This window comes from Betta splendens, chromosome 19 (genome assembly GCF_900634795.4).
Source record: "Betta splendens chromosome 19, fBetSpl5.4, whole genome shotgun sequence".
NCBI classification, from domain to species: domain Eukaryota; kingdom Metazoa; phylum Chordata; class Actinopteri; order Anabantiformes; family Osphronemidae; genus Betta; species Betta splendens.
In genome coordinates, this window is record NC_040898.2 from 8,077,748 (window position 1) to 8,104,992 (window position 27,245).

The 27,245-nt window shown below is 44.2% G+C and overlaps 4 protein-coding genes across 9 annotated transcripts in view; 2 read left to right on the plus strand and 2 right to left on the minus strand.

Annotated features, from left to right (window-relative positions):
• Nucleotides 1-2,962, minus strand: part of jmjd1cb (jumonji domain containing 1Cb) — a 59,018-nt gene extending 56,056 nt beyond the window's left edge. For 4 of the 5 annotated variants that reach the window (XM_029133325.3, XM_029133323.3, XM_029133321.3 and 1 more), the window contains exon 1: nt 2,407-2,961. In XM_029133325.3, the coding sequence (XP_028989158.1) occupies nt 2,407-2,562 (156 nt within the window). In that variant the 5' untranslated portion in view covers nt 2,563-2,961. Of the gene's footprint in view, nt 1-2,406 lie in introns of all 5 variants that reach the window. The other variant, XM_029133322.3, reaches the window with a different exon arrangement.
• Nucleotides 2,963-5,292: 2,330 nt separating this feature from the next.
• On the plus strand, nt 5,293-20,015 carry reep3b (receptor accessory protein 3b). 2 transcript variants are annotated; one of them, XM_029134601.3, is made up of 9 exons: nt 5,293-5,654; nt 9,638-9,710; nt 11,625-11,701; nt 12,157-12,277; nt 12,414-12,527; nt 16,107-16,269; nt 18,214-18,347; nt 18,478-18,579; nt 19,155-20,015. In XM_029134601.3, the coding sequence occupies exons 1-8, from the start codon at nt 5,623-5,625 to the stop codon at nt 18,547-18,549; spliced, it is 786 nt and encodes a 261-aa protein (XP_028990434.1). In that variant the 5' UTR covers nt 5,293-5,622; the 3' UTR covers nt 18,550-18,579; nt 19,155-20,015. The 2 variants fall into 2 exon arrangements, with proteins under 2 accessions (XP_028990434.1, XP_028990432.1); XM_029134599.3 differs by having other exon boundaries at nt 5,294-5,654; nt 18,478-20,015.
• Nucleotides 20,016-20,387: 372 nt separating this feature from the next.
• On the minus strand, nt 20,388-24,254 carry nrbf2b (nuclear receptor binding factor 2b). Its single transcript, XM_029134654.3, has 4 exons — nt 23,973-24,254; nt 23,434-23,518; nt 23,236-23,276; nt 20,388-23,146 (listed from the first exon to the last, which is right to left on the minus strand). Exons 1-4 carry the CDS (start codon nt 24,063-24,065, stop codon nt 22,445-22,447), a joined length of 921 nt encoding a protein of 306 aa, XP_028990487.1. The 5' UTR covers nt 24,066-24,254; the 3' UTR covers nt 20,388-22,444.
• A 186-nt stretch (nt 24,255-24,440) lies between these two features.
• Nucleotides 24,441-27,079, plus strand: LOC114845995 (NHL repeat-containing protein 3-like). The gene is made up of 3 exons (XM_029134653.3): nt 24,441-24,919; nt 25,001-25,203; nt 25,288-27,079. The coding sequence occupies exons 1-3, from the start codon at nt 24,661-24,663 to the stop codon at nt 25,885-25,887; spliced, it is 1,062 nt and encodes a 353-aa protein (XP_028990486.1). The 5' UTR covers nt 24,441-24,660; the 3' UTR covers nt 25,888-27,079.
• The last annotated feature ends 166 nt before the right edge of the window (nt 27,080-27,245 follow it).

Sequence of the window (27,245 nt, forward strand, 5' to 3'; positions counted from 1 at the left end):
TCTGCGGTTTGTAGACAGGTGCGGCCTGCCACACCCATTAAAACCTGATGGGTGCGTCTTAAATTCGGGTGCGTTCTATAGACCGGAAATTACGGTACTCTGTAGTGCCCACTAGCACAACAGTAATGATACAAACTGTGGTATAAGTACCATCATTGCATTACTGCAGAACGAAACAACAAAAGCCATCATGTGCAGTGACATGAATGAATCTGTTCATTATTTACTCATTACTTCCATCTTGATTCACACGCGTCATCTTCCGAACTCCACTGACCTTTTAACAGTGCACGCAGTTACCGTGCCAAAAACACTTTCCTGTCTCAGTCAATTCTAATTGACGCTTCAGTCTGAAAAAAAGCAGATATGAAGCATCATCAAGCCAATACCAAAATATACACCCTGAGCAAAAGAAAATATTTAACTTTAATCAGTCCTCAAACTTTATTTGAACAAAGCTTATGGTTATTAGTGAAACTACTGATTAAGAGGCAAAGTCTTTCCATAATTTGTGCCAATGAGTGTGAAGGCTTAATCTTGGGGGTAGTAAATTCAAAATGACATCTTTAAATCAGTTTATCGCCTTCAGGTACATCTGCATTTTTCCCCCACAGACACACATCCTTGAAGCAGCAAACCTTGGTGACCTGTTAGCCCGGCCTCCCGCTACACTGCTCCACTACACTGGTCTGTGTGAGGGCAGGGGGCTTGACAAAGGGCTGACAGCTTGGCTTGACACACTTCTTCTAATCTAATCTCCAATCCCTCTCCAGTGTGTTCAGTCGGCTAGTTAAGCCCGCTGCTAATGAGACTGTGCTCCAGCGCGGGCTTAAAAACAACACTACTCACTACCTAATCACATCACACACAAGGACCAATTCAACGAGAGAATTAGGGAGCCAGGCGCTAGCTTGTTGTGCTAGCCAAACAAGTACACACAGTACTTGCAGATGAGGAAACTACATGCGAGTTCTGTTTTGGCTGTGACCCAATAATCGATGCATGGAATTCTGCCACCTCACTGTTCCTGTCAAAAAACACAGACAGCTCCCTGTAAAGGCATGATTTAAACGGAGAACAACAGAAAGCTGCAAACCTGTGACACCCCAAACATATCTAGTGTCTCGCCTTTAGTAACACGGCAGAAGGGTCTCTCCCGCTGATGTTATGTTTTATTATACAGTGGACGACACATGAACCAAACTGCCACGCATTTAAGCCACACTCCTACGAACAAACTCATCAAAAACATGACCATCACATAATAACGTATGCTGTAACGTGCTGCATCTCTTGTCTTTTACTCCACGTATGCACAAAAGCATCATCCTAAATGATCATAAGAGAGCCGTGCTGGGGTTTGGCCAGTTATCTGCATAGACTGATAGAAGGCTTCTGTGAACAAAAGAAAATGGGAACAGGCACACTGTACAGTGAGACAGTACAGTGTATCAGCCAGCCAAGTGATCGTCAGGGCAAATCTTTCATTGTTTGTTGCTTTTGGCACATTGACCTATTATGAAAAGCGCCTTTTTGAAAGGAAGGCAGGAAATGATTACAGATATATGAGAGCTTGCCTGCTTATGATTAAAAATGCAATAATTACACATCAGTAGGAAACAGCGTGTAGGTGCGTAGGTATGTCTAGTTGTGTCTCGTATGACAATTGTTCAAACGGCTTATACAACACGAAGCATCCCTGCATCCCCGACGGTGGGAAAGCAACAGTAAGCTTTTCTGGGCGATCAGCACGCGCGAGGAAAACACGAATCGTAAGCAATAACCACGAGGTAATAGGGATTACTTTGAACAGTCTGTAACGCGGGGCTAAATCCAGAAAGCCTGCCTCACCTTCGTCAGCTGATCTGCAGCAAAGAGCACTTTAAAGCGCGGAGCAGCTCTAATTCCTGCACGCGCGTATCCCAGGTGTTTCTCCCCCCCAATCTATAAACGATTGTGAAATGTACTGTTATGCGATGCCCCCGCGGACGGGCGACTGGGGCCGCGCGGAGCCCGCCGCGCCGCGAGCGCAGCGCGCGTGAAAACGCGGAGCTCGCGTGAGGCAGAGTACATGGTTCGGGAGCGGGACAAGTTCAGCGGCGTTGACGGGGACGAGCGGAGCGGCGTCGCTGTCTAGCTGCCGTCCACAACCCCCTGCTGCTCGTCTGTCTCCCATTAACTCGCCTCAAATAACCGCTTCAACTTAAAACACACAACAATGACAAATGCGTTGAGGTGGGGGGGCGCGTGTGTCCGAGCGACACGCTCGTTGTTGCCATTAATCACAACAACTAATCGCCTGGGAACCGACAACATCGCGTCGCTGGCGAGCCACCGAACACACTGATTTGCCCGTTTGCTTTACATATAACAGCCCGGAGAGGACAAAGTGGCCGTTTCCCTTACCGTCAGGTCGGGATTGTCGTTGTCGCGGTGGTTGACGGCTCGTATAACCCCAGATCTCCACGGCCACCGGAAGATGTCGCCGATTTCGGGCGGCTCGTCCCCGCCGACACAGAAGAACCGCTTCCCCACCAGCTCCGGCCGAGCCTCGACTGCCATGGCCCTGTGCTGGTCAGACCCCCCCCCCCCTCGAAGAAACTTCCCGACAACGACGCCCTTACAGACCTGTCATTTACGACATTAAACCAGCTCCAGAAAATCCAACCGTACAAAAGAAACGAAAAGGGGAAAGTTGTTTGCAGCAAACAGCTTAAAACCGACCCGGGGGATTTAAATGTGTAGCTGTCTCCACCCGCTCGAGCGTCAGTCTCTTTTCTCTCCGCTCGAAAAAAAAAAAACGGTGGAAAACTGAACCGCATCACCGCCGCCGTCCATACGTGTGTCTCTCCGCAGGATCCCAAGGCATTCATGGCCCCGCAGAACCGCCGTGTCCCTCCGCTTCAAACACGTCGGCACTATTTTTGCAAAAAAAAAAAATACTACTACAGCTGCTAGTGCTTGTAGACCTCCCACGACCTGCGCGTACAGCGCAGACGGGTTTGACGTGTGTTATCATTACAGAAGCAGTCGACAGACGTGAAAGTCCTCTTGATAATTGTAAGCAAGACTGGATCACGAGGCACAGAGGGAAGGAGCACAATGCAGAATTGCAGAATAATATTTTGACATTCTCAGGGTTCAGGTGTATTAAAAATTACATATTGTTCCTTATATTATTTATTTGTATTATTATTAGTTATGGAGCTTTGACAATAACATGGAGGTTATTATAAGCTTAAGTGAGTATGTAGAAATGTAAAGACTTAATCAATGGGCTTGTTCATGAGGAAATGTATGATTCATGCTACTTAATTAATTATTAGTTCACAATGTTTTCTACTGAAGACTAAGGGGGAGGACTCAGTAAGAGAAAGGAAAACAAGTGAGGCACAGATTTGCGTGTGTGTGTGTGTGTGTATGTGTGTGTGTGTGTGTGTGTGTGTGTGTGTGTGTGTGTGTGTGTGTGTGTGTGTGTGTGTGTGTGTGTGTGAAGGGATCAGTCACAGTGAGAGCACAATGAGTCAAAAGAGGAAAGAGACACGAAAAGACAAAAGGATGAGAAAAGCCGTAGCATAGGTGATGAATAGCAATCAATGCTGTATGCAAAACACTGAGAGTAACATTTATTTCCATTTTCACACCCACGTCACGTTTTGATTAAACATGTAAGTATAATACCTAATGCTAGATGTTGTAGAACTGTGTCACAAAATGTTCTGTCATTTAGCAAAGGAACAATCTGTTTCAAGGTCCGTGATGGAATGTTCAGTTTGTTATGAGGAGCCGTACCAAACTGGCTTTCTGTCTGGGAATATCAATATCAGTTCCATGTCTGCTTTTGCAATACTGAGCTGGGGACATGACATGGTTTAGATCCAGCTGGAATAATTACTGAAACCAGAGGGAAATCTGCCCAGTCCAAAGTTCAAAATTACACCTACCAGAGCTCACTAATTACCATGTTGTATCATGTTGGTTTAATCTGTACACAAACAGAAATTTAGATATATAAAAGCTTTGTCACACTCACGTTATGTTTTAACTGACCAGTTTAATATGAAAACATTGGAAACTGGGATGGTGAAATTGGGCTCAGCCAGTTAACATCTGCAGAATCAATATCAGTTGACTTGTTAAAAATAAACCCAAAGTGCAGAAGTGCAAGTGCAAAAGGTTTCATCTAATGTCTTTAAACATAATACACTGAGGGTTCAGGGTGATGTGAATTTGTGATAGCTTCTGTTGTCAAATACAGCTCTAGTCTGCATATATAAATATGTTGGTGTTGTCAAGCAAGCAGCTGAAAGCTCAATGTGAAGGTGTTCTCTGTCCAGCTGTGACCCTCTGATGCTTACCCGGACAAGTTGTGTGACCAGAAAGGCTCCAGTGGGAATCTCCCTCACACTGCTGCACGCTGCAGCAGCCGCCGTCATGAATAACAAGTAGCCAGAAATCCTACATGCCCCTCCTCCTACACCATAAAGCACACACACACACACACACACACACACACACACACACACACACACACACACACACACACACACACACACTAATGCATATACAAACAAAGCACACGCACACACATCTGCAAACATATAAAAGCCCATAAGTGTACACATACAGTACAGCATTATCAACACACACAGATGCTCATGCTCACACAAAGACACAAGCCTGCCCAAGCTCACAGATGGGTCCTGTGTCTGCCAGCTGCTATGTACGGAAAAGTTTAATAAATGTGATCACGACCATAACACCGGTGCGTTTCATATCATGAAAGACTTTAACGTACCTATTTCTAGGTTGCTGATTTTCTCCCCTTTAACTCAGGAGATGCATTTTTAAGCTAATACGCTATATTTAAAGAATTTAGAAACCGTGTAAAAGAAGCTTAGTAGATTAAGCCAAGTTGTCACAAGGTTAATTTAACATATAACAACAATGCGTTCTTTATTTCTCTTTATTCTTAATGTGTTATTTGGCAATAATATTTGTTTATAATAGAACTTGAAGCTACGCAAGCTACACACAGCTAAAACATTATTCCAATAAAATTGCGTGGCGCTGGCGTTTAAAAGGTTAAAAAACATCGTCCTTTATTCTTTCTTGTTGGGTACATTTCGCCACGAGTCAAGAACCCACCAATCAGAGCTCATTTCGTTGAGTTCGAAACTTCACCGCATTTATCAAACGCACGTGATAAGAACTGTCATCCAATGACGGGTCGAGTTTATTCCAAACAAACGTAACTGCCCAATAGGAAAATCGGAAGGTTGCCCCTTTTTTTTCCTGTGACGTCAGCGGGTGTCTGAGAACCGATTCTGGTGCCAGGAACTGGGGCAGAGGAAAAGAGGAAACCTGGAGGGAGTTGAGGAACTGCACAAAACAACAGAAATCATATTGGATATATTTCATCACCTAGCTATGGCTACAAAGACACACAAGTAACAGCGTGCATTTCCAGACATGGTGGCTGTCTGCTATGCGGCGAGATAGCTAATCTGGCTTGGCCCTTCGAAGTTTTGGAAGAAGTTCACAGTAGAACGGCTACCATTAACGTTACCACCGGGTCTGTCTTCTACCTCTGGTTCTGGTTCTACCCAATAGAGAGAAAACATGGTCTCCTGGATGATTTCGAGAAGCGTCGTGTAAGTACAACGACACGGAGAACACTTAAAATGACCTAAATGTGCATTTTGTTGAAAAAAATTGACGTTAGGCACCTGATGGGGCTTGCGATCTGTTAGCATGCGTGGCTAATTAGCTCGTCCGTTGGCTAACTTTAACAGCACGCTCTCCCGACGCACTTAAATATGTACGTTATACGGTTTTAATTTTTTTAGAAACTGAAACTAAAAATAAGGTCGTGAAGGTGAACAGAAACACGTTGTTGTGATTAAACTCTCGATTAGCTCGCTAAGCTAATTTTGTTAAAGCTAACTACAGTGCTGTTGATTACAGCCTTGCACGTTGGTGTTGAGTCAGCTCTAACAATATGAAACTTTACCGGTTATGGTGGAAATTTCCAAGTTGCCACATGCTGACTTGTAAGTGTCAGGTACAGCTGTCATATGCGATATTATTAGCCTGCCCTACCCAGTTTAACCTGGCAACCATAGCTTTGTTGGAACACAACACGCACCACGTCCTTTAGCAAATTTGACTGTCTTTGCAGGGATTTCATTTGTTAGTGGATACCCACCTACCGTTTGTCTTGTCAATGACACGGTGCCAAGGCTTTATAAGTCCTAGATTGAGACATGATGGATGTGTTTAGTTGCTTTTGGTACAAAAAGCCCATTTTGACCGATCAAACAATCGCCTTCATATTTTCCACCTGTCGTCTTCTTCCCAGACTTTCTGTTTATGCACATCCAGTTGCATAACTGAGATCGGAATGTGATGGAGGGTAGGAATGTGTTGGATAATAACAAAAGGCCTCTCCCTATTTTCACTGTACAAGTCCAGGAAAACAGGTGTGCGTTACAGATTTCAATGGCTGTGGGTCAAAACTTTTCCTTTAGCAATGACACACTGTGCATTTGGTTTGCTACACGTTGCACATTCCAAAGGCCCTTTGGAATTTTCATAATGGACGTAGAAATGCACCATTGCAACAAATATGTCATGTATGGTATGAAGTAACTGGAACAAAGAAACATCCGTCTTCTCACATTAAAGCAGCAACGCCTCCAGTTGAAAGAGAGAAAGAGAAGAGAAAACATCTGAATCAGCCGACTCAGCTCTCTGTTGCTGATTAATTTAGAGTCCAGGATCAATGTAGTTTCACACATTTGGGTGTTCTACAGTAGCGTATGCATGCGATTCATTTATTGCTTCTTTCTGTTTTTACTTTATAGCAGGGTTCAAACTGTGGTTTAGCAAAGATTAAGGTGACAAGTCTGTACAGTATAGACTCAGACATCATGTTAAAATACAGTACTTTGGTACCAAAGCATATTGCTTGGGTCTTTATTCAAGTGGTGACTTAATATATAATGGTTCTATTTTGGTTCTCACTGATCTTGTGTATTTTAGATACATCTTGGTCTTCTGTTACAGGAGTGAGTGTCTTCACATGAGTTAGTTCCTTAATGGAATGTACAAAGGCACACGAGATTAAATAAGTCAAAAGATAACAATATGTAAACAGTGTCAAGTGCCACAGCAGTTAAGAGCTTTATAACATCTCTCCAGCATAATCGTGTAGTTGCTAAATATGATCAATGCCAAATGCCAATTAAAAGATTACTTCCTAATCTTTGAGTATTTATCATGATTGTGTCGCAGTTTTCTGGGCTGATCTGGAGATCATTATTCACAAGTCGTCTGTGCTGATTTTCAGTTATAGTCATGATTTTGTTTTGTGTGTTGTTGTTGTTAACTGGCCATTTGATCTTCGTAAGACTCGCACGGAGGTGGTGGTCTCACATTATGCCATCAAGTCAGACTGCTTACTCGTAGAATTTAATGCAATAGCAGCAAATTGACTTGGACTTGGACATCTTAGCCTATTTAAGTATTTTAGGTTGGATAATTCACCCTCGACAATAATGGAAACACAACAGGGATAAAGTCTGAATGAAGGGATGACAAATTAAATCGGTATTAATTGTGGGAATTTTCACAACGCAGTGAGACCAGTCTAATCATGTGTGCTGCTGATTTCCCTGTGAGGAAATACTCTGGTGGGGGTACAGACCTGGACTGAAACCAGTCCCGTTTGCTCCAGCAGCCATTCTCTCAACAATTCTCCCTCTGTATTTTAGGGGAAAAGTCATGTAATCAAATTCTTATTCATGTAGCTCAAACCAGATGTCGTGGGTCTAAAATCTTGGAGATCTTGGAGGTTTTTCTCCCTCTCCTTTCCCTCTAGGCGTGTCTCCTGTTTTTATTGCTCTTGTTCTCCCTCTCTCTCTTTTCCTGCTGTTGTCGTCCTGTCCTCCTCCCTACATCTGGTTGTTGGTGGTGTACAGTGTCAGGAAACCAGGGAAATTGACCTGGAGCTCAGAGTCAAGGCCCGTCTAAACTCAGCAGGGCTATTTTCTCAGCTGCAAATGGGGAGTGGGGGAGAAGGTGTCGAAAAGGGTAGAAGGAGAACTGTGGAGGAAAGGAAGCAATTGTAGTACGAAGGTGGATTCCTGCTTTTCATTAAGCTTCAAGAAGGATTCAGCAGGCAACCATTTTCTTGTTTTAGAATTAAATTAAATGGCGTTACTGACACTTAAACATAATGATTTTGTGTAGAAATGTAGAAAAGCAAAACAAATGTCACAGACACAGAAACTGTGAGCACATTGTACAGATCTCCAGATTCTGGCCACTTAGTCTTATTTTATGATTCTTTTTGAATATCCAAAAAACATATGACATGAAATGATAAATCCTCAACACATGCCGTCCATTCTTAAGGCGAGACCCCCCCCCGTGTTGTTACTGGTAGGCTTGTTTATCGCTGTCGTCATTTTCTTCACACCATGAGCCCTGTTCAGCCCAATCAAAGCAAATGAGAAGTAATTAAGACACAAATACCTGCTCTTTTCATAGCATCAGCAATCACACTTGATTAGCATGATTGGTGATTAGATGGCAAACACAAAGTTGCCAAATTGTGGTGTTTGAGACTAAAGCTTTGCATGTAGTTTGATACTGCTACACAGCTGCAGAAAGGCTATATAGACATCTAGTCCTATGTCCTGTGTTTCAACAACAATGCCACAGGTTCTTGAAGCTGCTGCTCATGTAAGCATGGACAGCGGAGGGTCTAGGTTGTGTAACCAGTTTCTCCACGCCAAACACGCAGACACACCCACACATTGTTTTTAGGAAAGGGATTCATCTGCAGTGCAAACTTTAAGGCTTTTTACATCTTAGTATTGTTCTACCTTTTAATCATATAAAGCAGTGAGGTGAAAACGGCATGACAAAGAGATAGGCATGAAAGGAAGCTTTGGCAGCTTCGCTGTTTCTATAGCAACTGCAGAAAAATAAACGGCTGCGGTTGTTGGCGTCTGGCCTGCTGCTGAGGGAACTCTGCTCAGAGGGAATGTGTCTGTATACAAGACTTTATATACAGTGCATCTCAGCCTGTTTGGTTGCTGTTATGGGAAATCCTCCTTCTAACTCCTAGACTTTTATGGTTTTCCCTTAGTTGAAGGGTGTCCTGCTCTGGTATGGGTCCATCCATTCAGTTTCCCAAACTCTTCATCCCTTGTGCTACCATCTCTGCCTCATACCTGCCTCACACCATAGTACAAGCAAATACAACACACAATTAAGAAGTGTTTTTGAGCTTAGCAAATTAGGCTTCTGTGAAGATTTATGAATAATTTAATCGATCATCGACACTGGTAGCCTTCTACATCATCGACACTGTCTGGCACATATTGAAACTGTGTGTCATTGTAGAGCATTGATTCACCCAGTGAAGCGCCCTCTGTAACTCACAAATCAAAAGGCAACTGAATTCTCTTTGTGAATAGGCTTTGCCGTCAGATACCCCGGTTGAAAACCAGGACCTATTTTAGTTGTATATGATGAGACAAAATAATCTCAACCTATGACTAATATATAGGAACTGAATACTTGCTAATAAAATATTTAATGTTGTGTGTTCTCTTGTTCCATGTAGGCTGGTGTTTGGGACCCTGTATCCAGCATACTACTCTTATAAAGCCGTCAAGACCAAAAATGTCAAGGAATATGTAAGTTCATAAGATTCACTCATCTCTTAGGCGAAGGCTAATACCTTATTTTTACTCCATGTTGCGGAGCAGATGTAGGCAGCTGCACTCTTTGCACAAATGAATAGTGGCTCTCACTAGAAACACTACTCTTTGCAAATAAGCCTCAAGCCTTCCCTGAGCATCTAACCAAAACAAATTCAGGAGATTGAATTTATTTTTTCATTAAGCACACCCTCAAACACATGCTACGGAATTTAAGTATACAGCGATGAAACGGAGTTCATTACTTTAAGATCGCTGCTCGCTGCAGCTGGAACAGGCGTGTCTCTGTTGTTAATGTGAATTGAGTCGCCGCACATCCTGCCAGAGGTTACTCCAGTTCATGACAAGCTCCTGAAATGTCTTCCAGAAGCCCAACCCTGTTTGTCTGGTTTCTGTCAGTGTGTGTGTGTGTGTTCGTACAATGCATGCGCATACATGCTTAATGGACACCTCAGGCTCTCGCCTCCTGCACAAGTTAAGACTAAGCCTCAAACCATGTCTTGTGTCCTTCCTTGTTCATAGAACTCTTAGATTTAAACATTACCCAACACACACTACCTCCCTGCTCCTGCTTTACTGTTGACACAGTTTGAAAGATAGCTTAAGCAAGGGCAGTCCCATCTCTTCACTGTTAGATGACACAAAGAGGTCTTATTTAAGAAGTGTTACTAACAAAGTCTAATTCTGCAATATGTTTGTGTTCTTGACATGTTTTGATGCCTGTGCACTCTTATTCAGCTGGTGAGCAGGTCTAATGCAGTCGCTTGATTTTTGAAACTCTGCCTATTAATAAAGGCAGATGATTCTTAATAAACCCAGTTGCTGGGTTGGACTTACACACCCCTTAAGGGTCAGTCTCACAGCGGCCCAGCTCCTGCTACCAAGTTTAGCTCCACCAGTGGATCCGTCGGCTGTAAAAAGCTGATGTCAGGTGTTTTATTTTATTAGTCTTTTAGTGTAAGGCAGTTAATCACAGGCAGCCAGTAACTGTCTGCTATTGCCTCAAGAAGGCAAAATGGCTCCTGCTGCTAGACATTTCACTGACCTGTCCTTATGTTCTGCCTACTGATGAGCTACAAAGAGAGAGAGACATGTATGTGATCAGCAAGGCCATCGGTACTGGTGCTGCAATTGGCAAAGAGAGTGTTTGATTGGAGATAAACGTGTGTGTTTGTGTTGAGCGTCAATATAGTATCTTTTATCAAACACACACACACTATTTCACTTTCGTGGCACACTCCCACACACAGACATTTCATTAGCGAGTGTCTGCCTTTGTGTGTTCAGTCATGCGGCAGTAGTGGTCGGTGCTGGCTAATACTACAGCCTGCCATGTGACTGTCTGCCTTCCACTGTCTAGCTCTAGCTTTGATATGGAAATCCAGCCAGAAGAGCATGGAAACCCATTTAAATGGATAGAGGAAGAAAGAAGAGAAGACTGGGGAAAGTGTAACAGCAAAGGGATAAAGAGTACCCAAGCCCTGACTTGTGCTGCTCTCAGAGGAAACAGGAGGCATGATAAAGAGGAAAAGGAGAAAATGACAAAGGTCTCAAAATTCTCTATTCTGTGTTACCAGGTATTAAACAGCTGACATCCAGTGTCCAGTCCATAATGCCCATCTTTACTTGACATATTTCTCAAAACAGGAGTAGTAGGGGAGTTAATGGGCTCACAATACTCCAATACCCAACAATGCCACTTAAATATTTGTGGATTTTAAACCCCAAATCTGAATGTGATGCTGATATAAGCAATGACTGATTGTAAATGTAACTACCCCCTTACAGAAGGATTTTCCTGTAATGTTTCAGCTGATGAGTAATTAACAAGGTGTTGTTCTGTGTAGTGCTGTTTGCTCAGTGCTGTCTCTTGTTTCCGTGTCTCCGTAGGTGCGATGGATGATGTACTGGATTGTGTTTGCCCTCTACACTGTAGTGGAGACGGTCACTGACCTAACACTGGCGTGGTAAGTTCATGCCTTGCAGTTCAAGAATAGGGGATAAGTCAGCGATGCTGTTGATTTTCATATTTCGAACCTATGAAGTTTGAGACTTCCATGTTGCTGGGGAATGCACTGCTATAGCTGGTGTTGCCATGTTTTTTTTGTTTAAGCTTAACCTAATCCCTACCCCAATGACTTGCTGTCTGACACACTGTACAATAAACCGAACTAACCGGCGGTAAAGGCTCTCATTCATCAAACTAACACCCCCATTCATACATACACATGCGAGCTAGAGATGTGGCCGGATGCCACTCAGAGTGAATGCCACCCACCTCTACTCTACATAGACCTGTCCTCTGAGTGGGAGTGTTCTGTGCTTTCTTTAGCATGTACCTGGGATCCCTAACAATAACCATGCAAGATGTTGCACAAATTAAGAAAAAGAGACAAACGTTAATAAAAATGTGTGTGTGCAGGTTTCCTCTGTATTATGAACTGAAGATAGCCTTTGTGATCTGGCTGCTGTCTCCATACACCAGAGGGGCGAGTCTCATTTACAGGAAGTGTCTGCATCCTCTGCTGTCCTCCAGGGAGCGGGTGAGATCACACCTCCATCTATACATGTCTGCCTCAATGCACATGGATTATTTGTTTTTGAGCGTATTAGAGCCGCTGGGCTTTTTACGTGATTAAAGTGTCTGCTAGAAAGACATTATTGATTGTCTGTCTCCAGGAAATAGATGAGTACATTGTGCAGGCCAAAGAGAGAAGCTACGAGACCATGGTGAACTTTGGCAAGCAGGGGCTCAGCATCGCAGCCACCGCCGCTGTTACCGCAGCTGTGAAGGCAAGTGTCCCTGGCACATAATGTGAAATCCTTTGAAAACCTCTCCGTTACGGATTTCTTTCATCATTACTGCACTGTGTATTTAAAATGCTTTATCTTATCTTTTATGAAGAATAGCACCAGCAGCTAGTGAGACAGTTGAAGCTGTTGTGGTATTTCATCAGACTCAGACAACATTTCTTCTAAATCCCTCTTGCTTCCTGTTCCCTTCCTCTAATGTCTCTGGTATTACTGAGGTGGATAAACATTTTGGAAAACATTTTTTTCTTTCTGTCTTCTGTTGGGAAATGCTATAAAAGCTTTGGCTTTCGTTGCATAGACCCTGGAGCGCCCTCTATAAATTTTGCACAGTAGAGCAGACCAGCACATAGTTTTGTCAGATTCATCTGTAGTATCTGAAATATTGCACCCTTGCAAATGTTTGCTCTGTGGGCTGTGCCCCAACCACCGCTTATTGCAAACTTTGTATAAATGAAGTGTGTGAACTGGTTTCGTCAGCATTGCGTGAATACCTGAGTGTATCAGATAATCCCTGCTGATCTCCCGTCTAAGGCTTCAATGCACCAAGGTAATCCCAGCCAGTGGGAATCCACAGCCAAACAGAACGAGGGTTGGATCTACATTCAAAGCAGTCCATGCGCTGGTTTGATACGCAATGCTGCTTTCGTGAGTCACGGAGTCATGCAAAACGGGAATCAAACATCTGAGGGGAGCTTTTGCTGTCAAGATGTCGGCCAGGTCACCTTGTCGCTGTATGGTCCAGACAGAATAGAATTGTTTTGCCTTTTGAATCATTCACAGTTGCAAAAGGATTTTAGCCTTTGACTTTTACTCAGTTGCAGCATGAGAGATGCTTACACACACTCCACAACCACCCGATATAATGCTGGGTTCTGGCCGATGGCGTTTTAGCTGAGAAGCAGGCTGTACTCTAGTATGATGTGTATGTATTGAAATGAAAGGAGTGTAGTCTGCCCTAATAAAACCTATAATCATGAATGATTAAAGGTGTGCATATACTGGAGCTCACTGCCAAGGGAGTGTCTGTGTGAACTATGAAAGTTGGCTGTACTTCCAGCTTCTCTGTGGTGTACGTGTAGACGTAGTAAACTCACTGCTGACCTTGTGTAAACTCTCCCGTCGCTGCTTAAATTAAAATGCTATTTTCTGCTTCAGGGCCCAACATTTGAGTCCCATACATTATTTTTTTAATCGTGCTTTGTCTCTCTCTCTCTCTAAGTCTTTGCTCTGTATTAGAACTGTAGTTATGCTACTTCCTCCATTTTATTAACCTCAGCAAGAACAACAGAACCAGCAGTGACTTGAGCATAAAAATCCATCAGTCTTAACCTGCCTGATAAAATGAGGCGGGAAGCTCAGGGAGCACCTCGAAACATATCGGCAGAGACCGGAGACGTAGTTTTATGTATGAGGAAGAATTCTGATGCTCGGACAAGGTTCGTTAAACCAGTGGAGTACCTGCCATGCACATAGCCTGAGGCTGAGTTACCCCACAGGTGAGCAGAGGCAGGCTGGGAGTTGAATATTTCTTCTCTAAGTGCTGCTGTTGCTCTGCTCTCTGGCCTGTAAGAGCAGCTAATATGTTCAAACCACTGTGTGTATTCTAAGACATGTTTACACCCAAATTATACAGCATTCTGTTGCCAGAACACTGTACTGCTTGACTTAACGGGTTTGTTCAAAGTAGCAGACAGACTCGCTGGTTAGCTGCAAAACTGGGTCAAGATGAAATCATGACATTGTGGTTCTGGTGAAGGAATGCAGACATTTCTGCAGTCTTTATTAATCCACTTCCTCTATTGCGTTCATGCTCTTTCCTAGACAGGATGATAATGTGGTCTGCCCCAACTTGTATAACACCTAACCCGTCTGTAACTTTTTCTCTCTGACTCTCTCTGCGCTGGCTTTGTCCTCTCTTCAGGGCTTCTGTGCTTCAGCAGGCTGCTTCGAGAGGTAAAACCAGTCGGTGTCAGCAGCATGGGCACATTGGCCATTTCACCCCATCATTAAGGCTGATCTATGCTTCCGTCACTGTCAGAGATGTTGCTTTTAGGCTTGATCAGTGGACGGATTCACTCCGCTCCACTGGGAGCAATACAGTCAGTTCCAAAACTCAAATATTTGTGTAGCGTAAACAAATTAAACATTTGTATACATGACCTGGATCATCTTTACAATTCAGTTTTTGATGCCTCCATTCCTCCATTCGTGCTCCTTGGCTCCCAAGTGGTTAATAAAATATCCTGCAGCTCCACTAGACTTTACAAATGATGTTAGAATATTGATTTGATATTAGATATTAAATTTTGGTAACAAAGATTCAGTTTGTGGCAATAAGAAAAACAAATTACTGTTTTGCAGCCAGTCATTTTGTAATGATTCTCGATGGGGAGAGTGCATTACATGATACCAAACCTGCTTCGGTGCCCGGCGCTGAACCTGCGGGGATGTGAAGGTCACTCATACGCACGAAGAAGCATAATTCTGCCTTTCTTTTACCATGATGTCATGTTCACCATCATTTGATTTACTATTTGGTCTTTTTGTTTTACATCATTCCTGGTGATGTTTGCAGAAAATGCATTTCCCTTTTGTTTTAATATCACTAGAACGCTTCCATTTCAGTTTTAATTTGACATTTTTTTCATTTCCTTTATCAGTCATATCACTAATCATTGCAATATTTCAGTGTTTCAGTGGTCATATTAGAATTTATTTGGACATCATCATGTCTTTAGACGTTTGTATGTTGGACTTTTTAATCTTTACGCATAAGTAGACTGCTAATGTTAAATTAACACAGTTGGTAGATTTCTATTTGTAATTCATTAGCACCATCACCTTCCCTGTGTCTTTAGTATTACTTCTGATAGTTTACCAATTAGGTACACTGCTGTATTGTGTTTTGTTAATGTAACAATATGTAGCACTTCACATTATACATAAAATCTACAATAACCGAGAATGTAAACGCAACATGTGCTTAGTTAACAGCAGCATGCTCGGCTTGGGTTGAATTAGATTCAGAGATGAGTGCAAGTTTGTCTGGTATGGAGCTTTGCATGTGCAGGTTAGCTAAATGAAAGCCATGCACAACTCTGGTCTGTGTTCACACGTCACTCTTGTGCTTATTTGTATAGCTTTAAAAAGCCGTAACGCCTCCAACAGGATGGTGAAGGTCGAGCTGAACTTACCCTGGGACTGAAGGCAAAGTTGAGAAAAATAGTGGGTTTTTTTCCATTTTAGGAAACTTGTCCCCTTATTTACTGCTGCTCTTTAGTAAAGTTTTTTCAACCGTTGGAATAATTTGGCATTTGATTAGTAAAATAATATTACTGGGCAAAAAGGGAACCTGGGTCTTCGTGGTCCTACATATTTTAGACAGTGTGTGATTTCAGCTGAATATTAATCAGGCGGTGTCTCTGAGCCGGGTAACACTCATTTCTCTTCTGCCTAGAAGATGACCGTATCACACACTGGAGAACACTTTTAGCCGCGTGTGCCCCCACGTCTAGTCTGCTAGTGATGCAAGATTAATTGGTACCCTTTGTGTGACAGGGTCAGGGTGCCATCACAGAAAAGCTGCGCAGCCTGAGCATGCACGACCTGACGCAGATAAGCCAGCAGGATGACCGAGGAAACCCGCTGTACGAGTACAGCTCCCGCTCAGCCAACCCTGCCATGAGGAGAGCCCAGAGCACCGACGCCACGGATGGAGCAGGTACACGCACACAGACACAATGATAATAACCATCATGCATCTTGATAAGGGCTATCTAAAAAACCCAAGGTATGCAGTCTATTTGCTGGACCTGAAGGTGGACTGGCATTTTAGTAAAAGCACTGTTCATTTGTGTGTGTGTGCGCATGAGATGAGGTTCGCAGTGATGCTGGTGGAATGTCAAGCACATACCCCCCCCTCTCTCTCTCCCGATTTGCTCTCTCACTCACACACACAGACATAGCTGTTCAGTGAAGTGTGGAGGTAGAGACCAGGCAGTGGAGGAGAGGAAAGAGACGAATGTATAGAAGGGGATTGAAGCTGCAAAGGATGGATGGAGCGAAGAGCAGCAGCTGGAACGTTAGTGCGTGTGAGGGAGGAAAGCGGGTGTTATGTATTCAGCTTGATAAGCGGTGACACAAAGACCCTCCAACTGCTCTCCTTTGTATGACTTTTCACTGCTGTGACATCATGCACCTGCTGCCAGCAATGCCAGAGGTCCCTGTTCTGGAGCAGCAATGCTTTCTGTACTTGGCTGGCTTGCATCAAAGGGTTTATTCAGTTCTAACATGTACATACATGCACATATGCCCCCTCCCACACACACAAATAGTCTGCAGCAAGCGTGCACTTTCCTCCTGTTTGGTACAGGAGCAGTAGTTCAGTTATTACTCTCACCTCTATTAAACTTTCAATGGTGCTGCTCAGACAGCAGTTACTGACTTGTTGCCTGGGATGAATGTGGCACAGGCTGAGTGAGTTTCAGACTGCAGACGCTGAGCAGCCTGCTTGTTGATGGTAATGTCAACACTGTTGAAGCTGCCTGTAGGCTCAACTGTTAATTGTTTTCTTTTCTGCATCACGCCGTTCTTACATTCGAGAGTCTGTGTAATTAACATCACTGGCCATGTCTATAATAGTACTGTAATTCTATTACTTTCTCAGTACGTTTTTTAAGCCTAGTAAAGGTTGATCGTCCATTCATTTTCAGGTTTCTTCCAGAGAAGCATGGTGGTGTAGTCATTAGCACCGTCGCCTGGGTTTGAGCCTGGGGTTAGCTGGGTGCGTTTCTATTTGGAGCTAGCATGTTCTTCCTGTGACTGCGTGGGTTTCCTCCCGCAGTCCAGACATGTCTGGTTAATTAGAGACTATAAATTACCCATGACTGTGAGTATGAGCGTGTGTGGCTCTGTACCCTCCTCTCACCCCCATGACAGCCCCAATAGATTCCAGCTCCTGCGACCCCTATGAGGTCAGACAGTTCAAATACAGGACATATAAGATGTGTTCCATTATTTGACCCAGTAACAGAAACAGGCCTTATCAGATTAGTTCTGTCTCTAATTATATCTTTGAGTGACTTTGACTTATTCAGAAATAAATGATAAACTGCACAGTTAAAATGATGTTGCTGGGCTTTTGATACATGTAAAACAACTGATGCTTCTGCTGTTTGGTTCATTGGTTCAGCCTTAGTAGCCTGGGTTTGTCTTTCAGTGGATTTGTTCACTGTTTTTGTTCTTGTGTTGCAATGTGAAGTCACATGTGTCTCACCCCCTCCTCCTCCCCCACCTACTTTCCTGTGGGAGAGGTGGGAGGTGCACTATTATAGAGTCCAGATGTGAAGGCAGCAAGAGCTAGAACAGATAGAAAACAGACTAGTTAGAGAAAAAAGCATGTACAGTAATGTTACTATTACTATTTGGTAACACTGCTATACACTAAGTCTATGTCTGCGGCAGAGACATACACAAGAGTTTTTTGCCTAGAATGAAACATGTAGGTGTGATGCCCTTCTAGCCACTCTGCTTCTAACTTTAGCAGCCCATGTTTGAGTGAGTGTCTGCTGACCTCTGCTGGATCGGCCGCTTTTCACACACTCGCTCCAACCCGTTCCTCTGCAGCTGCGGCTACATTTCAGCTTTGTGTTCCTTTGTCTTCCAGAGTACTATTATGACCAGGAGGACAGGTCAGACGACGAGCCTGAGCCCACATTCTCTGAAGACGAGGCGGTCACTCAGAAAGGCCTGAGGCGGTCTCAGAGCGTCAAGATCACCCGCTCCAAAGTCCGCAAAGATGTAAGTGTCCTGGTCCGGACCGTGAACGCTCGCCTGCACTTCTGTTGGGCTTTTAAGGAACTGATCACACATAATTATGAAACCAATAAGAAAAAAATATATACATATATATTTGTGGTTGTGCCATCAGACTCGTTATGGATCTCTGAAGATTAAAGGCAAGAAGAGACCAGCGCTGACCTCTGTCAACTATGGAATCTGAGAGCGCTCCTGCTGACGTACACCCGGCTGAGTGGGTTGCCGAGTGCTGGATGACATCGTCTGTCTGTGTTCTAGCTGTTCTCAGTCTAAATTCTCACTGTGCTGCCAACATATTTATTACCTACTTCACACCACGCAACAGACAAGATCTTGCTGTTGGAGAACTTTTAATGATTGTCGTTGAGTTGGTGGAGTACATAATGTGTTCTGCATGGATGTGGTGTGTTTTATGTGTGTTATCAATATTGTGTTTAGTTGTGATATTCTTATGAATCGTTTTTAGCTCCATCCTATAACTTGGCATTCATTATGAAAAGGTTATAAACTGAAATGACCATTCGTTTAATCATATACTAATATTCTATAGCGTCTTATTGGTCCAAGTTACATCCAGTTTCAGTATAAGGCCTTTATTTAAGAATTGCCTTTTTAAATGTGGTACCAGTTTTGTTTCTGCTGCCTTTCAGGTAATTTATCAAAGAGCAACGCACTCCTGGGGATCTTTGACACTACACGTCTGTTACTGTCTGTATGGCTCAGTGTCTTTCAAGTCACATTGCGACATTCCTTTCTTTTTGTTTTTTGTTTTTGACGTGGTGACTCTAGGAGAGCCAGCGCCACAGCAGGACACCAGCGCTTTCAAGCTGAACCCAAGCAGAGAAGTGAAGTTGAATAAAAGAGTTGTGGACTTGAGGCGGTTTGAGTGAAACAGACTTGAATCAGTCTTAAAGCAGAGAGTGAACACTGTTCCTCCAGCTGTCGGGGTGTGACACGGACCAGCAGTGATGAGAAAACTAAAGCCAGCCTTTTGTAAAGCCACACAGCCCCTTACTACCCAATAATACCTACAGCTTAAAATGCTCCTATTTTTACTTCGTGTTTTTATGTACCTGTGGCTCCTAAGCACATCCCTGGTTGTAAATTTCTCTCTATTTTGTAGTATCCGTGAAACTTGGGAGATTTTTATTGTTTGGGTCTTTTTATATTGTAATCGTGTTTTTGCACATATACTTCCAAATATTTTCGTCAGTGCTGCACTGTAGTTGCCTGTCATCTCATTTCGTCCTATGCTGTGGGAGGATGCAGCAGTGAGTTACACCCTGCTTGATGGTTGTGAATACTAAAGGCCTCTACAGCGACGAGTCAGTTCTAGTTTCTCTGGCAGAAACGATGATTCATCACTACATCTGTGCGGCACAACCTCTGCTCACCTGTTTGTATTCTTGCAAACTGCGTTGCTGATACAAATCTAGTACAGGTTTTGAGTTCAGCACAGGCTCCTGGTCAGGAAACCAGGGCCTTGTTTTGTTTATGCCCTGTAATGCTTCTAACTGACTAATGACACCAAAGCGTCACACAGAGTCGTGTGGTTGGGGTTTTCTGCTCTGTGGAGGTAAAAATGTCAGGTGTGTGGATGTTAACTGCAAAAAAATAAAAGCTGCCTGAACAATAAGGGCAACAAATGTTCTGGAATGTTATTTGTGTAAATTAATGTAACACGTCAGAAGATGTTTGATATCAACTAGTTCCCATTAATGCTCTGAATACTTTGTATACTCTGTTTGGAAAATGTCAAAACATTCACGAAAATATGGAATGAACTGCAGCTGTTCGTTTGAGCTGCTCAGCTCTTCAGTATTGAGTGTTACACCTGTGGTTCATCTGCAGGTAAACAAAGCAAATTCTAAAAGAAATTTAGTGCAACAACTTACTTCGTCAAAAAGACCCAGTGAGGGTAGTGAAGGCAGGAAGAAAATGGAAAACAACTGTAATGGAGGACAAAGAAATGCAACAAGGGGTTGGAAAAGAGAAAAAAATATGTAGTTCTTTAAGTGAATGTACAGATGCTGAAGTAACTGGTTGCTTTATTTATTTATTGATAGTTTCTGAAAAGACCTTTGAAGACCTGTTTTACCTGCTCACATTTAGGTAATGCTTTAAAATTCATGCTCATGACATTCTACACAAGTCACATCAGCGGGTAAACCCAACATCTGTCAGTGGGTTGTTGTACTTCACTGTGGTGGCAACTCAATTGTAGCACTGCTTGAATAAGCGGAGACCTGACTACATGTGTACAAGACAGAGTACTTTGAATGTAAGGCCAAGTATTTTATTCCTGCTTAGTAGTCAGCGGGTACCAACAGGAAACAGTCAAAACTCAGGTAATGATAACAGCGGGTGGGTGCCTGAACTGTCCTCTGAATTATTCACACCCTAGTCAGCTTACACTCATACACACAACAGACATGGCAAATAACGCACAAATCTCAGACGGAAATGTCTTTCAGATGATAGAACAAAAAAATCTCAATCACATAAGGACACACATCATTAGAGAGAATAGAACTGGATAGATAGAAAGAAAGATGGATGCTAATTTCAAAAGCATCTAAACACACTTCACTGCTTGGTACTCAAATTACAAAATGACTGTTCTGATCATTGAGTGCAAGTTTTTCTGCCATTTTTCAACATGGGTTGAATGCTGAGGCAAGCCGTACTAGAACCAGGTGGGGAGCAGCGTTTGTGGAGTTGGAGGTTTGTCACTGAATCATGCAGTAGATGTGTAACGTTTCATCTCCCACCACACAACATTAGCAAGTGCAGCCACAGTGGAAACACGCTTGCCACGGTACTGGTTTCTGCCCGAGAAACAGGGCACTGGGTGTCTGATCTGACCAACAACGTCACTGATACAGATGTGGAACGTAGAGGGAGAAAAGCACTGCAAGCAGGTGAGAATGTTCATCTGCCCATCCAATGATCCATAGAAGCGACTGCCACCACAACATGAGAAATTATCCAAGGCACGGGCTGGGTTTGTGGAGAAAAAAACAGAGCCCTGAAGAGCTGTTGAAGTGGTATTGGCTACAGTGACCAACGCTGGCCGGCCAGCCGGCAGTTGAAGCTCTCATTCAATATTCCAGTTATCCATTTTGAATGAGACGCGACTCCCTTTAGCTCTATGATGCTCATGCTGCATTCACGTCCTATGGGATTCATCATTAAAAACAGCCTGACACTTATTCATAGAATTAAATGTATGACCCCAGTAGCTACATTAAACACACAATGATAAATATATTGAAACAAATCAAACATAAACAAAACTGTCACCACCTAATGAATACAGCTGTGATCATCCATGAAACACGCTGATAAACACTGATGCTCTGTCTGCAGTATGTTGCATTCTGATGCTACTTATAGGCTTCAACGGCCGAACACTAAAATAAATACTATTTCAGCGTTGAAAAGGTGATTTTCCCATATTCTGCATAGGCCGTGAATGCAGCATAACTGTCCATTATTGTTGTTCCAGTAAGGAAACAAATTCGAAAGTTTGTACAAACGCCTGGGGGGTGTGACAGTGTGTGCATGATGCTTGACCACTGCATGATAATACAGTGAAATTCACAATGCCCCTAGAAATGCACTGCAGCTGCATTCACACCATAGAATTTGGTTCCTTGTTTTTTTTTTCTCCATTCATCCAATGTTTCTTTGCATGACCCCAAGCGTTGTAGAAAACTATTAGCAGGCAAGTGTAGAAGCAAACCTGGCAAACTATGTGTGTCTCAATATTGCTGCTTTTGTACAGAACCAGCCGTGTCAATCAAAAATTATTTTTTCTTATTCTATTATATGTTTCCTTTGTAATGTAATTAGACTGGATTAGTGGTATTATTTCATCTGCCTGATCAGATGTCTTCTCAGACCTGGAGGAGACTGATAGAATGTGGTGATCATGCACAGGTTCCACCTTTATCCTGAGCGGAAATCTGACCAAAGGGATCCTGTAAGGACCACAAACTCTGGCATCTAAACTCAAAGCCATTATGGTTGGTCTGCATATGCTTGTCAGAGATGTGAGTGAGTGAGCATCTGTCAGATTACAGTTTTTCCCTGTCTAGCAGCTCCCGTAGTTCATTCTTAATGTCCTCCGGCAGCTCGAGAGGAGGCAGATCATCCAGACACAGGTCTTCCTGAGCCGGCATCTCCAGGGGTGGCAGCTGGGGGATTGCGATCTCCTTCCCCTTCCCTGTGCTCCTCCTCTCCTGCCCACTCCCGGTCCCCATGCTGCCACCTGCGTGAGGCAGGACCCAGAGCTCGGAGCGCTCCACAAAGTCTGCTGCTTCGGCAGCCTCGGAGCGCAACCGGGCGTTCTCCAATCGCAGCTGACTGTTCTCGGCCATCAGCCGCTGATTGTCGTCCAGCAGCTGGTCGACTAGGCGCCGCAGGTCCTCAATGGTAGTCTGCTGCTCTTCCAGGCGGGTTTTGTCATCTTTGGTGGTCTTGGATCCGGGACATGGTGGAGCCAAGGGCTGGCAGCCTCCAGTCTGACGAGTCTGAAGCTGGAAGAGTAAGGTGTCATACTCTCTCTCCGCGATTCCTGCACTCGCTGCAGGCGGGGGGCCGTGGGGCTGGAGCTGGCCCGTGGGCCGGGTGTGGGTAAGAAGTGGTGGGACAGTAGAGGACGGCACCGGAGCTGGTTGGGTCCTTGTCTCGCGACGAACTTCTCTCTTCCAGCGCTCTTGAATGAGCCTTTGGTGTTTGATGTGACTGTCCCTCTGCAGCTCCATGGACAGACGGGCCTGCAGACGCAGAGACAAACAGCACAGCATTAACCGACACGCAAAGCTAAAACTCACAACTGCATCAGCCGCTCAGTCGAGTCTCTCACCTGCTCACATTCTGTGTTCTTCATTGCATCTGTCAAAAGATCTAAAGGAGAGAGACAGAGGTAAGAAACACCTTCTAACATTAGGTGTAAGTAGAAGAAGTGACGCTCTGAATATGATCTTCTTTCCTGAGACCAGTACTTACAGACATACGCGTTGTAATATAATAAGTTGTATGCTGCAGTTGATGCATGTCCTACCTGCAGCTTTCCCATGGCATGAGATGGCCTCTTCATATTTTCCAGCTGCCAGCAAACGTTCTGCCTTCCTGCACTGCTGATGAGCCTGAGGGGAATCGTGAGAGGTTCCATTAGTAATATTTAAAAAAAGAACAAGTAGACAAAGAAGAAAGATGCAGGATAAATGTTTGTAGTGCTCATTATTAAATCAACTTTAACTGTGAATTTCTTATAACGGCTTTGCAAACAAATGGAGAAGTGCCACGTTTGACTCTTTACGTTTGACTTTATCATGTATCTGTCACCGAATATTAAAAAGCTATAACACTGCTATGTCCCGGCTTCAAATGGTTTTAATTCTACTCGTTATGAGACCAAATGTATCTTGTGTAGCACGTCCCCGCTGCCAGACGGCGAAAAGGACGATGCGAGGAAAAACAAAAGAGCAGTTAGCCGCTAACTTATGGGAGCTAACCTAGCTAATGTAGCTTAGCTTACCTAAGCAATCCGTTAGCTACGGTAACGTTAGCCTGTTATTGCAACATCAACAGCGAACTTACGAGGTTCAGCGGGCTGTCTACCACCTCCATGGAGTCGATTCGTCGATGGTTTATACTACACGAAATGCGCCTCTGTTCTTCGCGGATTGTCATTTGCTCTGCGGTTAAAAATCTGGAAACATAACTGTAAGAAAATTAGCGTCAGGGAAGCGCATTCGCTTCCACAGCCAAGGCTGCGTCAACACGCCGTGACGTCAGTACGTTTGCTGCTCTAAGCTACCGGAAACTAAACACCTATGCTTTCAAAATTAAAGCTTTACAAATTTCATGTTTGTCAAAACTACAAACATATGCTAACCCGTATTCGCTAAATAATGTATATGACTCTGTTATTAATACTTACTGAACAATTTACCTACAAAACACATTACGTTTACGTTTTGGTATTTTAGCCAGGACTTTATCGCGACGGTTTGGACGGAAATGCTTACTGTAAATACATGTCGCTTACCACACAGTTTTGTTGTTATTAAGGAAGCGAACGTTTTAACATACAGAATCTAATTTTAAACAAATACTTATTGATCGCCGGATTTAATCTCTCCCAGCATTTTCATTGGCGTCACCCGAACCTCACAGGCTGCTTCGCAGCGTTTACATCTCAGTCATCGTTTTCGTCGCTGGGGGTGGATCCGTTTAAAAACCCTCTGCTCAAATCGCGGAAGCAGGAAATTTACCGACACCTGCGATGATCGTGAAAAAGAGAGGCCATACGTGTTTGATCGCGTCCAGCATGGTCTCATTCATCCTGCTCATGATGGTGCTGTACGGCACCATCGGCGGCCACCAGCCGGGCAGCTCCGGCCTCAGACGCGACTACCAGCTACTGGGCAGACCTCTGTACAAACTGGACCTGAACTGGCCCAAGAACCCGGAGCTCTTCACCGGGGACGTGTTTGCGGTGGCTGTCGACCAGTATGCTGGTGTGGTGTACGTCGCACAGAGAGGTACTGATCCTCCATATTGCACATGCATGTATGATTATCTATTATTAAGTATTATTGCCCGGTTTCGTCTTTGCCTCGTAGGTGACAACATGCCCAAGGTGCTGGTGTTCAGCACAGATGGGGACTTTCTCGAGTCCTGGAACACCACCACTTTGGAGATGCCTCACGGGATGTTTTTAGCGGATGCAGCCTCATCGAACCCCACCGTGTGGATCACAGACGTGGGCAATGGCCCCTACGGCTACTGCATCAAGCAGTACTCACCGTCTGGGAAGCTCTTGAAGGTATCGCACATGAAAGTTGGATTTGAGTTGACGCACGGCCCGTTGCTTGTTGTTGAGCTTTTTTTTTTTTTTGGTGCTTGTCAGGTGCTTGGAACGCCAGGGAAGCCAGGCTCTGGGCTCAACCCCCTGCAGTTTGACCAGCCGGCCGAGATCTTCGTCCACGACTCCGGGGAAATGTACATCGTGGATGGTGACGGAGGGATGAACAATCGCCTCATCAAGCTGTCGAAGGAGCAGGAGGTGCTGTGGGTGCACGCGGAGAAGGGACAGGGCTTGGCTCAGTTCTACATCCCCCACAGTGTGACTGTGGACAGTGCTCAGAGGGTGTGGGTGGCTGACAGGGGCAACAAGAGGATCCAGGTTTTCAACTCCATCACAGGAGACTGGTTGGGCACGTGGGGCAGCTGCTTCACTGAGGACGCGCCGTACTCGGTCCGCCTGACGCCGGACAAAAAGTACTTTATAGTGGTCCAGCTCAACACCAATCAGATTTCGGTGCTGGATGCTCCGCCGGTGGGTTTGATCGGACAGTGCCGAGTGGTCAGTGTGATCCAGCTGGCCGAAGAGGTGAAACCCCACCTCGTGGACCTGGACCTGAAAACCGGCGCTCTGTACGTAGCCGAGATCGGAGCCCAGCAGGCTCAGAAGTTCATTCCCTTCAGCCTGGGCGGAGGTTTGCTGTAGAGCACGTAAAGGCCCGAAATGATCATTGGTGATTCTCTCCCGCGATTGAGAAAGGAACGTGTTAATAAGTGTTAATAAACCTTACAGACAGGCTCTTGTTTTAAAGGTCAGGCGGTCCTGCTCAGTCATTGTAGTCTGTAGTATTTGGCAGTATTACTATTTAATACGCATAGTGTGTTTTGAGACTGGATTTTTCCCAGCATGCTTCAGTTCTACAGTTTATTCAATGCCGCTGTTCCGTTCTCCTGCTCGTACCCGGACCGGGTGTGTTCAGTCAATCAGGCCGAGCGAGGACTTTGCGGCTCCCGGTGAAGCGAACGCGTGGATTTGAGAAGCACCGCACTTTACTTCACTGCAGACACTTTGGGGGCTCAGAGTCTTGTTGATCGTCTGACCTTAGGCGTGTACCATGTCAGCTCAAGCTAAACGTGAACCTGCTCGTCCGGCTTCGTTCCGAGGCTCGGTCTCCAGCTGGTACCTTAACGCCGGGCTGTTTGCAGAGTGTTGCTTGTTCTCACAGTGTAATCAGATTGATCTGTAAATAAGCTTTCCGTAACGCATGGTTCTCACTGTTGTGGGTGCATCGTTTCCTCTCTTGGAGCTTGACGTGTGATGTTTCCTGTGTTACGGCGTCGGCAGTGTTTTGTACGTATGATAAGAGTGTGACTCTGTCCGTCAGGGTGATTTAATTTAATCACACTGTACGTTCTTAAAAGAGACCTTTCTAACAGTGTGTTACAAACAGAAAGTGATTACTGTCACATTTTATTCATTTAAACATGATTTCCTGTCTCATGTAGTAAATGATATTTGCTGTTACGATATGTGCTTTTATTCCTTCTTAAACATTTAATTCAGTCTTCTCTACTAGATTTCAGACCTCTGTATTATTCTTTTGTAAATTGGTGCAGTGTTGTAAAATGATGGTGATGGAAGCCCATAGTGGTGTGTGTGTGTGTGTGTGTGTGTGTGTGTGTGTGTGTGTGTGTGTGTGTGTGTGTGTGTGTGTGTGTGTGTGTGTGTGTGTGTGTGTGTGTGTGTGTGTGTGTGTGTGTGTGTGTGTGTGTGTGTGAAGGGATCAGTCACAGTGAGAGCACAATGAGTGAGGTGATGTCATTCTGGGGATCATGGATTCCATTTACACGTGAGTCCAGGAACCCAGGAGCTGTAATTAAAAACCTTTACAAACGCAGTTCAGCAGTTCTGTGTCTTTGTGTTTTCACGTATAGACGCACTTTACAAAGAAGCAGTGAGCTGGAAGGACTCTATATCCTGCAATACCAGTAGATGGGGCTCCAGTCAAACCAGTGGATAAATCAGTGCTGATGACAGATTATGAGGACGGGTGTGTAACTGTG

Excerpts from the sequence above, each read along its gene's own strand:
- reep3b (XM_029134601.3), top strand. The coding sequence starts at position 5,623 with ATGGTCTCCTGGATGATTTCGAGAAGCGTCGT. Across the intron at positions 5,655-9,637 it reads ATGATTTCGAGAAGCGTCGT|GCTGGTGTTTGGGACCCTGT; the intron begins GTAAGTACAACG and ends TGTTCCATGTAG. Across the intron at positions 11,702-12,156 it reads ACTGACCTAACACTGGCGTG|GTTTCCTCTGTATTATGAAC; the intron begins GTAAGTTCATGC and ends GTGTGTGTGCAG.
- nrbf2b (XM_029134654.3), bottom strand. The coding sequence starts at position 24,065 with ATGACAATCCGCGAAGAACAGAGGCGCATTTCGTGTAGTATAAACCAT. Across the intron at positions 23,519-23,972 it reads TAGACAGCCCGCTGAACCTC|GCTCATCAGCAGTGCAGGAA; the intron begins GTAAGTTCGCTG and ends GATTCCCCTCAG. Across the intron at positions 23,277-23,433 it reads ATGCCATGGGAAAGCTGCAG|ATCTTTTGACAGATGCAATG; the intron begins GTAGGACATGCA and ends TCTCTCCTTTAG.
- LOC114845995 (XM_029134653.3), top strand. The coding sequence starts at position 24,661 with ATGATCGTGAAAAAGAGAGGCCATACGTGTTTGATCGCGTCCAGCATG. Across the intron at positions 24,920-25,000 it reads GGTGTACGTCGCACAGAGAG|GTGACAACATGCCCAAGGTG; the intron begins GTACTGATCCTC and ends TTTGCCTCGTAG. Across the intron at positions 25,204-25,287 it reads CGTCTGGGAAGCTCTTGAAG|GTGCTTGGAACGCCAGGGAA; the intron begins GTATCGCACATG and ends GGTGCTTGTCAG.